Source organism: Sus scrofa, chromosome 10, assembly GCF_054392235.1.
Source record: "Sus scrofa isolate SSC_HxYL_T2T_F1_AM1 chromosome 10, Sscrofa_HxYL_maternal_Yorkshire_Landrace_v2.0, whole genome shotgun sequence".
NCBI classification, from domain to species: domain Eukaryota; kingdom Metazoa; phylum Chordata; class Mammalia; order Artiodactyla; family Suidae; genus Sus; species Sus scrofa.
In genome coordinates this window covers 14473517-14486014 of record NC_139392.1, presented here as the reverse complement: position 1 = coordinate 14486014, position 12498 = coordinate 14473517, and the positions used below count along the sequence as shown (strand labels likewise).

Sequence of the window (12498 nt, the reverse complement as noted above, 5' to 3'; positions counted from 1 at the left end):
CAAGAGAACTGCCTATTAAATAGTTGGGGTGAGCAGCCCTGAAGGAGAGAAAGAACAAAAGTAGAACCAGAAGAGGGTCTGAGGACTGACCGACGTTTTGTGTTCCAGGCATGGCTTTCCAATTAAAGGAACCTGGTATGGAAGCCGGTAATTAATAGCTCATATTCTGGATCCAAACCACAGGCCGTTTTATCTCTGCAGATGAGGGTGGGGGGCAAGGTAGGAGAACCGAGAGATAAGAGGACAGGATAGGATGAGGAGCTATTCGTCATTCACATTTGAGGATAATGCCAAGAACCTAGACAGTGAAACAGAGGACGGCAAGGAGGAAGACTAAGACTCTTAGTACCAGTGTATTTACGTATAGCCCATGACAGGTTTTATTTGTTTGCTTGCTTGCTTGCTTGCTTTTTAGGGCTGCACCCGCGGCATTTGGAGGTTCCCAGGCTAAGGGTCAAATCAGAGCTACAGCTGCCGGCCTACCCCACAGCCACAGCAGCTCAGGATGCTAGCCACGTCTGTGACCTATACCACAGCTCACGACAAAGCTGGATCCTTAGCCCACTGAGCAAGGCCAGAGATCGAACCCACATCCTCATGGATTCTAGTCAGGTTTGTTACCACTGAGCCACAACAGAAACTCCTGATTTTTTTTTTAAGTTTTATTGAAGTGTAGTGAATTGACAAGACTGTGATAATTTCTGCTGTACAACAAAGGGACCCAGTCATACCTATACACACACCCATTGTCCCTCAGATTCTTTTCCCACATAGATGATCCCAGGACGCTGGGTGGAGTTCCCTGTGCTGCACAGCAGGTCCTCGTTGGCCAGTCATTCCATAGACCTCAATGTGCATGTGCCAGTTACTGATTAAAATACCATAAGGAACAGAGAGGAAGACAAGAGTTCCACGACTCCACAAATTAGCACACCTTGAAGATAGTTGTTTATTTAGTTAGAAACCTCCCTTTTTTTTTTTTTTTTTTTTTTTGCCTTATCCACAGAGATACCATGAAAAACTGCAGCATGCCTTGCTTAGTCCAAGAACCTTTGTTTAAAGCAAAGTCCTACCCTTGGGTCTGGTAAACTCTTTTGTAAAAATGAGCAAATGACTATATACAGAGATCTAATACGGTTTATATGCAGAGTTCTTTGCAAAAAAAAAAGTGTATACACTGTTAGAAAAATGAGCAAAGAACTTGAACAGTTTTAACAGAGGAAATACGAAGGTCAATAAATATATAAGAAAATAAAGAGAAAAATGTATATTAATAACCAAAATGCAACAAAATAACTCTTTCCTCCAAACAGGTTAGTTTTTAAAATGACAGTATCAGGTGTTAGGGAATAAGAAAATTAGTGATTTTATGCATTGTTCATAGGAATCATTTTTCACATATGAAACTTTAAAGAATGTTTCAAAAGCTTTGAAAATCTTCTCTCCCTTTTTTTTTTTTTCTTTAAAATTTAGGGCCACATTGCAGCATATGGAGGTTCCCAGGCCTAGGGGTCAAATTGGAGCTGTAGCTGCCAGCCTACACCACAGCCACGGCAACATGGGATCCAAGCCAGGTCTGTGACCTGCACCACAAGTTCACGGCAACGCCGGATCCTTGACCCACTGAGCAAGGCCAGGGATCGAACCTGCATCCTCATGGATCCTAGTCAGATTCATCTGAGGCACCACGACGGGAACTCCCAGTTCCTTCCTCACACATTCCTGCTTAGTTTTCTTGATAGGAACAATGAAGGCAAAATGAGTTGAAAAGACCCAAATTCTGTCAGTTAACTGGTTAATATTTAGGGTCTGACCAAGTGTTCCCATTTCTCATCCTTACTGTGCCTCTCCTCCCCCATGTTAAAATTTACTTATCCCCAAATATTTGAATTTCATTACCCGAGAAGTTTCTAGAAGATTATTCTGAAAATGTGATTTCCAGCCAAGAAAACCAACTCATGCAAAGAAGCAAGTACATATTTGGGAACATCTGTAATATTGGCAGCTGTCAGTTGCCTCACCAAGCCAGGTAACTTACAGAAATGTACAAAACAGCATGTAGGGGTCCCCATTGTGGCTCAACAGAAGTGAACCTGACTAGTATCCATGAGGATGTGGGTTCGATCCCTGGCCCCGCTCAGTGTGTTAGGGATCCAGCGTTGCCAAAAGCTGCAGTGTAGGTTGCAGACTCAGCTCGGATCCAGTGTTGCCATGGCTGTGGTGTAGACTGGTAGCTGCAGCTGCCATTAGACCCCTAGCCCGGGAACTTCCATGTGCCTCTGTGGTGCAGCCCTAAGAAAACAAAACAAAACAAAACAGCCTGAACATGCACTGACAAACAGTCCAGAGAGGGGAACTGCAGAAGAATTTAGGGGACGATTAAAAGACTTCAGCAAAGACATGAATAAGAAGTTTATCTTTGAAGCATGAGTAGGACCCAAGCTGAGGGACAGCAGGTGCAGAGCAGCCAAAGAACCATTTTGAGGAGTGATAGGAGGTAGTTTGAAAGGCCAGAGAAGCCAGGTTATAAAGGATTTTGAAATCCAGGCAAATGCATTTTTATTTTTTTTAAGTGAAACAAAGGCATTTGCATCATGACGGTATAAGAACAAATAAATATCATCCTTTAGTTCCAGCTGTCATAAGCATGCATACCCTACCTCTGGCCCAACAGCATCTGCAGTCAGCTCTTTTCATCACATAGCTGTGGGACTGGGTATCCGGTCAGACAATTGGCCACACGCACGAGCAGAAGGTCAATGACATGATTTGCCCTCTCTTGTCCCCTGCCTCTCACCAGCCTCTGGAACCCATGAGGTGTTCTAGAACGTCCTTCTAAGTCTGTAGCCACTTATATGGGAATGACTAGGAGGCAGTGATAGAAAACAACCGTTAGGAATTATAAAGGAATGCAAGCTTTAAGATGCTAATTTTTTTTTTTAATCTGAAAGATGCTGTTAATTTCCTACCCTTCTCTTTCAGCTCTTTTCTTGGCTATATTCTAAAAATCCATCCCTTAATTTATCCTTGGTCTGTTCAATGTCCTGCAGACTGGGAAAGACTGTTGTAGGTTTTTTACAACAGTAATAAAACAAGTAGTTTGTCAGCCAAGTAAATACAGTTTCTTTCTACTTCCTTTGTGGATTAGTGTCTGTAGAAGAGGAAGGTGGGAGTTAAACTCTATCTCCCTCGTGCAGCAGGATCTCTGACTAGAGCTCAGAGCCTGGCTTTTGTGTCCATTTCTCCTGATTCACGGCTCTTTGTCAACTTTCTGTTACTACTTTAAGGGCAAGAGGGGTTTTAAAAATCAGGTTAAGTGCATACCTTCTGATGTTAACTTGAGAAAGCTAAGAATGAGAACATAGGTTGTTTTGTTTGGGGGGGGGAGTAGTATTTTCCTAATTATAACAAAATCTCTATGCAGCATCAAAGATAGAAGGGAAATGATGGTGGAGATGAGAGTTTATTGTGAGATACTAGACATCTTTCTTTGTTTAAGTGGTAGCTAGATTGTAGATTAGCTACATGTGCTGTCTTTACCTAGTTGCCAGCTAAAGTCAGTTTTCTCGTGAAATTGATTATGTGCTTTTTCTAGCATATGGTCCATTAACTGTATATTACAAGATCTCATAGGCTCTTGAGTTTTTGTTTTGTTTTGTTCTGAGTTTCTGTCTTTGTCTTTCTCTATGGATTTCTGTTTCCATTGTAACCCATTTCCTTTAGAATTCAATAAGAAACGCTGTAAGGCATATAACACAAATGTAGTAGTTTGGTTAAGAATAAGTATTGTTTGTACAGAATTCAACTCTAAGTCATTTGATAAAAACTGAAATTTTCCCATATTCTTCAACCTAGAAAAATTTTGATTAACGGGATTATCTTTAAGATGCTTTCAGGCAGGCTCCGAGGACCCATACCGAAAAGGATGGTTACAAAACATCTGATGTGCAAATATATTCTTTCCTCCTGCAAGAAAAGATCAGTGTTCTTTTTAAGATTTTCCAGTGCAGTGAGCATTTGATAGTTCCTTGTGCAGCAGAAAAGCACCATATATTTTTCCTTCCAGTACGTGAACAAGGCGAGACTGCACAAAGTTTCTAGACAGAGCCAAGGGATCCGGATTTTCATATCTGGATGACTCACTGGGTGTCCAGGCTATTTATCTTGACCCCTGAGTGGGACACTTAAGGTGTTTTTACTATGATTTGTCCCCAAATTTGCCTTTTAATTGTCTCAATACACAAAACAAATAGCCTTACTGCATATTTGGTGAGTCCATATCACACAAGAGTTTCATTGTGGCTGTGTTCCGACGTGTAATATGTATTCTTCCATCTCTGTTCATCTGTTTTCCTCTTATCACAAACCCCAGGTTTACCTGTATTTCCCCATGGGCTTTCATGAATGAGTGTTCTTTAATTATCTCTTGTGACAACAGCTAAACACTTCGTCCCCTTTTTAATGAAGCCCGTACCAGGCCAAATGCTAATAGCTTCAAATAGAGTTGAAAGAAAAAAAAAAAAAAAAAAAAAAAGGCAGAAAGAGAATCATGCTACTCTTTGTTCCATGTACAAAAATGACAGTAGTTTCCATCCAAAAGGAGAATGATTCTGAGGTGCAAATGGCTTCCTCTTTCCGTATAGCTGTGTTATCATCTTCCTAATGGTTTGAACCCAATTGCATTAACCTAGAGTTTAAAGGAAAAAAAAATCTTATATTAGCACATCTCCCTTTCTGCTCAACTGTGTAAATTGAGCTGATGGGATGCTCTCCATCCCACAAATGGCGTTAGGAACAGTAATCACTTTTTTAAAAATATGTTGCTCAGACTCAGAATGCCTGTGTAGTCACACGTGTATACGTTTATGTTAATAGCGCGAGAGAAAATAGTGAATATATGACGTGATATAGTCTTCAAGATGGAAAGGTAGTTTTTTTTTTTTTTTAGTCCAACATTATTTAAGTAACCTATTCCTCGGGTTTGCAGTATGAAAGCAGTGCAGTTGCAGCTTCCAGTTCATGAGAAATCTGCCCTCATCAGTGTCAGAATAGTGACTTTGAGTGTCAGTGTCCCAACGAGGAAGAATTATAACAGTAATAATAATAATAGGAATAATACGATAAGGTAAGCACTAACATAAACTGAGCACATAAAATATTCTAAGAATACTTGTAAACCATGTGCTTGTATTATTATTCACAAAAAGCTTTTAAAAGAGGTACTACTATTATCCCCACTTGATGAATGAGGAAACAAACACAGACGTAGTGGCAAGAGGAAACAAAGCATTTTTTGTTTATAAGGCCAATGTAAATTAGGGGGTCCTGTTAAAAACCCACATTTTCTTTCAGGATTTTTCCTGTAAGTGAGTAGAGCGTAGCTAACTAGGAAAGCCCTTTGCTAAACTTTGGATCTCTTATCGGTTGTCGAAAGCAAAGTTTTGAACCTTTTTCCCCAATGAAAATAAAACAGGGGAATTCCCGTCATGGCGCAGCAGAAACAAATCTGACTAGTATCTGAGGTTGTGGGTTCGATCCCTGGCCTTGCTCAGTGGGTTAAGGATCCAGCATTGTGGTGAGCTGTGGTGCAGGTTGCAGACGCTGCTCAGATCTGGCGTTGCTGTGGCTCTGGCCTAGGCCCGTGGCTACAACTCCAATTAGACCCCTAGCCTGGGAACCTACATATGCTGCAGGTGCGGCCCTGAAAAGACAGAATTGATTAATTAATTAATTAATTAATTAAAACAGTACATGGTTTTTATTACTGCCATTCAAGCATACAAAAAAAAAGGTATCAGTTACTGTACAGCATGTAAAGAAAGCTTGATTTTGAAATTATTAATCATTTCTTAACTATGCTGTTCTTTTCCCAAAATATGCCCACGAGTGATGGTTTCTCTCCCAAAACCGCGCCCACTTAGCAGACTCTGAGCCACATTAGGTAGTAAACCAAGACTATTGCTATGACTAATTGATTACTAACATATTATATTTCTCAAAAACCTTCTCATTTTCTCCTATTTTATCCTCTGAGAAGTACAAATTCCATCCAACAAGTCATAAATAAAACCGTCTATTTTTATACTAGAACATATACAATAAAGCAGAAATAACCAATAGCTAGTCTGCTATTTCTTACCTCCTAGAGTACTTTTAACTTATAGGGACCGTTTTGGCTATCAAGATTTCCCAAAAAACTGACTACGTATTCTAAGTATTAACGCAATATGTAGAATTGGAATATATGGGATTTTTCTAGGGTTAGCTTAGAGGAAATTAGGTGGGAAAGGAAGATGTCTACAGTTCGAAGGAGGCAGCAAACAGACTTTTATTTTACATGTATAATTGGCACCATTTTTTTTCCATTACCATATAGGACAGAGGACAAACTCAAAATTAAGTTTCCGGCAATCTCACCCTCAGAAATCATTTATTTCATTGAAACATACCTTCTGCATATCTAGATATTTATAAATACAACACCACTTCCAGCAGTTGAGCAAGAATGCCTTCACACTGCTCTCTTTCACAGCAGCCCCTAAGATTTGTTGTAACATGTTTATAACCAGCTGTAAACCTAGGTGTTGCATCATTGCTAAGCCTCATTGGAACATTTTGGACATGTTTTATGATTTGCTGATTTGTGCTGTGAACCCATCAGTCTGTTTGCGGTGGGAAGGAGCTGGGTGGGAGGGAGAGGGGTGAAAAGGGGGAGGGTCATTTTGTCTGATGTGTTGGTGGCGGGTGGGGGGAGGGGGGGAAGGGGGAAACGGGACTCGGGCAGGAAATTTGAACTAAGAGGTACCTAAAGGGTTCCACCTGGACCCTCGCACAAATTCAGTGCAATAAACAGATGCTGCTCATAAGCAGGTTTTCAGTGATCATATTGTTTTCTTGTTTTTCCTTGTTTATATTTTTTCTCAGGGGAAATCTCTCACGTCAAAGAGGTTAACAAGCCTCGTTCAGTCTTATTAAAAGGATCGTCTTGTAGCATGAAAGTGAACTGGAGTCCTTGCGTATACTTTGTAGTTCTTTGTCGTTCCCCGGAACAGGACATTAGACCAAGAAGTTGCATGAGCAAAGGACCTGAATTGTTCTTTCTTTGTGTACCTTAAGGCATTGCCATCTCCAAGAGACTCTACCATCCTGATGCCTCCATTTCGAAACGTCTGCTAACTTCCTCCTCGTACTAAGCTGCATCTGTGTCTTTTCCTTTTTACAATTCAAGTGAAGTAAACCTTTTTTTTTTTTTTTTTTTCTTTCTCCTGTCTCTCTCTCTTAAAGCTTCTGCTAGGCACACGGTTCACTAAAAATTCTGTCAGTCACAAACTGGAAGAATTTGTAAAAGGAAAAAGCATATCTCAATAAGTATACACGTGGCTTCACATTTATGAGATGATGAATTAGCACCAAAAGTTTCATTTAACCAATATTTCACAGTCAGAAACAAGCTCATGTCTTCATCTGTTGTCTGTACATTCTTGGTTAATGTTTCTTGCATTTATTTTTATACCATATTTAAATAAGAGACACCTTTTACTCCAAATGTATTAAAGTTGATCCCTTCTCTGTAAATTGGTGTATGTTTATATTGTTGTTTTATCTTTCATTAAAAGATGCATAATCTCGTCGCTTTTGTAACTTTTGACTTCCGTGCTCACTGAAAATGAAAATGCGGAGAAAGCACGAGCAAATGTAGTTGCAGGGCAAGCACTCACCCTGGGGGTTTATCTCAGGGTTTCAAGACAAGCCTTGGATGGTGCACCAGCTAAGATCAGACGTAAAGTGATCCATCTGGGAGCTCACCCAGGATCAGGTAGATCCTTTTGCTGCCACGGGAAATAACCCAAATTGGCCTCCCACATTTTCAGAGCTATTTATGGTCTTTCTAATTGGGAAGATACATCTTTACGTTTTGCCCGTGGATGTCCTATTCGAATTAGGTTTGAGTGTGACTTCTCACTTCAGGAACTGAGTCTCTGCTTTAAAGCAGTTCTAAAAATGCCTTAAGACTGTGGCTCTTACTGCTGGTGGTTACAGCTTCCTTTGTGAACACGGCAGTAATTACTCACATTTTGCGAGTGCTTACTGAGTACCTGCCACAGTATCATGGGCTTCACGTGCCCATCAAACCCTCACAGCGAATCCGCACAGCAAGCCTATCAGATTATTTCTGCGTTTTTGAGACCATCGAAACAGAGGAAGGTTAGGTGACCTGTTCAGAGTCACCCAGCCAGGTGGTGGGTTCAGATCCAGATCCAGGTGGTCTGACTCTAGAGCCCACTATCCACTGTACCACAAAAATTCTTTGGGTAAAAGTTAGGCGAAAACCCATACACACCCTCACGTAGGAAACATTTGTACTGGGTTTTAAGACATGCACGGAACACCCTCTGAAATTCATCCCTGGGCCTCAGGTAAGACACCTGACTCCCTTTAAGGGCAGGATCAGAGACACGAAAGGTCACCCAACCAAGAGATAGGCATGACCTGTTTGCTTTTGCAGCCCCCAAGGGATTGCAGAATCTGGTTGTATTTAAAAAAAAAAAAAAAAAAAAAAAAAAAAAAAAAAAAAAACCTAGTTATTCTTTAATGCCTATTCATTACTGTGAGTAAACTTAAATTCTGAAAGTTTTACCAACATTGTTGCAAAATCAAGAGTGGAATTTGTTAACTATAAACTGCCATAGGACAGAAGATATATATATATATATATATAGTCCATAATCTGAACATGGTGAATATTCACTTATATGCCCATATGGCTTTAAAAAAACAGTACATAAAATGTGAAAAAAAACTAGGAGTTCCCATCGTGGCTCAGTAGTTAACGAATCCGACTAGGAACCATGAGGTTGCAGGTTTGATCCCTGGCCTCGCTCAGTGGGTTAAGGATGCGTTGCTGTGGCTCTGGCGTAGGCTAGCGGCTACAGCTCCAATTCGATCCCTAGCCTGGGAACATCCATATGCCACAGGAGCAGCCCAAGAAATGGCAAAAAAACACACACAAAAAAAAATGTGAAGAAAACTAAGTTTATAGATGTTCTCCCTTAAAAACACTTAAGTCAGGATGGCTTTGGGCACTGAAGCTAGACTGAAACCCTACCAGAGGGAACATTGCTTGAAAGAAAACAATAACCCTTTTAGAAGAATATGATGCTTAAACGATGGGCCTTGCACAGATGTGATTGGTTCTCTTGGAGACTCTTTTCCAAAGATCATCAGTCCTCCAAAGCCCATTCTTACTGACAATTCCAAATTATGGATTTATACAGAAATGAATGACAATAGAGGGCAAAGAAGTGAAGGAGCTCCCAGTAAAAATGGGAGTCAATTTTGGGGTTCAAATACATAAAAGGTTTTTTTTACTTTTTTTTAGAGTCGCACCTGCATTTATCGAAGTTCCAAGGCAAAGGGTCAAATCAGAGCTGCATATGCAGACCTACACCACAGCCACAGCAACACGGGGCGGGGGGTGATCTGAGCCGCATCTGTGACCTACATCACAGCTCATGGGAATGCTTTAACCCACTGGGATCAAATCCACATTCTCCTGGACTCTAGTTGGGTTTGTAACCCACTGAGGCACAACGGGAGCTACACATACATAAAAGTTTTAAATCACTTAGTGACTCTTTTTAGTATGGTTTAGATAAGACTTGAGATACAAAACATTGGTATTTCGGAGAAGCACTTAGAAAAGTTTTGGAATTCCTGGCACCTAATTCAAATAAGCATGAGACAACTGTCTCCCACCCCACCATGGGACAATTTGATCTATAAGGCATAGAATAAAAATCTCGGGAGTTCCCGTCGTGGCGCAGTGGTTAACGAATCCGACTAGGAACCATGAGGTTGTGGGTTCGGTCCCTGCCCTTGCTCAGTGGGTTAAGGATCCGGCGTTGCCGTGAGCTGTGTTGTAGGTTGCAGACGCGGCTCGGATCCTGCGTTGCTGTGGCTCTGGTGTAGGCGGGTGGCTACAGCTCCGATTCAACCCCTAGGCTGGGAACCTCCGTATGCCACGGGAGCGGCCCAAGAAATAGCAACAACAACAACAACAACAAAAAGACAAAAGACAAAAAAAAAAAAAAAAAAAAGAATAGAGAGCCCAGAGATAAACCCAGACACCCATGGCCAATTAATCGTCAAGAAAGGAGGCAAGAATATAAAACTGGAAAAAGACAGACTTTTCAGCAAGCGGTGCTGGGAAAACTGGACAACTACATGTAAATCAATGAAACTGGAACATACCCCCAAACCATGAACAAAATAAACTCAAAATGGCTTATAGATTTAAACATAAAACAAGACACTATCAAACTCCTAGGAGAGAACATAGGCAACACATTCTCTGACATCAACCTTACAAATGTTTTCTAGGTCAGTCTCCCAAGGCAACAGAAATAATAGTAAAAATAAACCAATGAGACCTAATCAAACTGACGAGCTTTTGAACAGCAAAGGAAACCATTAAAAAAAAAAAAAAAAAAGACAACTTAATGGGAGAAAATAGTTTCAAATCATGCAACTGACAGGGGTTTAATCTCTAAAACATGCAAACAACTTATACAACCCAGCAGCAACAACAACAACAACAACCCATTTGAAAAATGGGCAGAAGACCTGAATAGAATTTCTCCAAGGAAGATATAGAGATAGCCAACAGGCACATAAAAAAATGCTTAATTAACATCATTAATTATTAGAGAAATGAAAATCAAAACTACAATGAGGTACCACCACACACCAGTCAGAACAGCCATCATTAACAAGTCAACTAATAGCAAATACTGGAGAGGGTGTGGAGAAAAGGGAACACTCCTACACTGTTGGTGGGAATGTCAAGTGGTACAGCCACTATGGAAAACACTATGGAAGTACCTCAGCAAACAAAATATAGAACTACCAATATAACCCAGCAATCCCACTCTTGAGCATATATCTGGACAAAACTTTCCTCGAAAAAGATACATGAACCCGTATCTTTTTGTGGCACTATTCACAATAGCCACAATATGGAAACAAATATCCATTGACATATGATTAGATTAAGAAGATGTGGTATATATACCCAATGGAATACTACTCAGCCATAAAAAAGAACAAAATAATGCCATTTGCAGCAACATGGATGGAACTAGAGACTCTCATGTTAAGTGAAGTACGTCAGAAAGAGAAAGACAAATACCATATGATATCACATATCTGGAATCTAATATATGGCATAAATAAACCTTTCCACAGAAAAGAAACTCATGGACTTGGAGAACAGACTTGTGGTTGCCAAGGGGAAGGGAGAGGGGGTGGGATGGACTTCCAGTTAATAGAGGCAAACTATTGCCTTTGGAGTGGATAAGCAATGAGATCCTGCTGTATAGCACAGGGAACTATATCTAGTCACTTGTGATGGCACATGATGGAGATACCGTGAGAAAAAGAATAGGTATCTGTGTGACTGGGTCACTGCTGTATGGTAGAAATTGACAGAACATTGTAAATTAGCTATAATGGAAAAAATAAAAATCTTAAACTCTCTAGTTTCTAATGAATAAAATAGTTTTTAAGAAGTCTTTTTCTACCTTAAGCAATTAAAGAAGTTATTCACCAAAGCAGTGGCTCAGAGTTCCTACACCCATATTGCAAAACCATGTGGTTTGTCCTCTAAATTGCATTGGCTGGCTTCCTCCCTCTGCAGTGGATGTTGTGGTAACGTTTTGGGTGGATATCCAAAGGAATCTCTGCTTGTGTCAGTAATAGAAAGGTAGTCGGAGTTCCCGTTGTGGCGCAGTGGTTAACAAATCCGACTAGGAACCATGAGGTTGTGGGTTCAATCCCTGCCCTTGCTCAGTGGGTTAAGGATCCGGCGTTGCCGTGGGCTGTGGTGTAGGTCGCAGATGCGGCTTGGATCTGGCCTTGCTGCGGCTCTGGCATAGGCCGGTGGCTACAGCTCCGATTAGACTCCTAGCCTGGGAACCTGCATATGCCACAGGAGCAGCCCTAGAAAAGGCAAAAAAAAACAAAAACAAACAAACAAAAAACAGATACATTCATACGGATAAAATAAGCAAAAATCCATAAAGAATTTAAAACAATCACAAACCTGCATTCCCCTAATAATATAGCCTCAACATTTAAACACATCTGTCAAATTTGACAAATTCATAATCATTATGGGAAACCATAATACTGCTTTCAAAAACTAAGTGTGGTTAAAGATATGGAGTATCTGGATAATATAATTAACACACAGGCATTTGCACACACACACACAACAGAGAGTATCAACTTTGTTTTCAAACCCTCACAAAACATTTAGAAATATGGGCCAGAAACCGTATGCAAAATAGGCTCAATGAATTATGAAAATCAGTATCATAGAGTTTATATTATTTTCTGAGATAAAATAAAAATAGATATCAGCAATAAAATGATAAATAGGTAAACTTTCCCTAATATAAGTAGGATATGAAAAGAGATCTGTATAATATCCTTGAATTA

At 40.3% G+C, this 12498-nt stretch overlaps 1 protein-coding gene across 13 annotated transcripts in view; it reads left to right on the top strand.

Moving 5' to 3' along the window:
- RGS7 (regulator of G protein signaling 7) overlaps positions 1–7631 on the top strand; it is a 373292-nt gene extending 365661 nt beyond the window's left edge. For 7 of the 13 annotated variants that reach the window (XM_084979240.1, XM_084979237.1, XM_084979235.1 and 4 more), the window contains one exon: positions 6925–7631. In XM_084979240.1, coding sequence (XP_084835366.1) covers positions 6925–6975 — 51 coding nt within the window. In that variant the 3' untranslated portion in view covers positions 6976–7631. The remainder of the gene's footprint in view (positions 1–6924) is intronic. The other 6 variants (XM_084979234.1, XM_021064375.2, XM_084979238.1 and 3 more) reach the window with 1 other exon arrangement.
- Positions 7632–12498: the final 4867 nt, after the last annotated feature.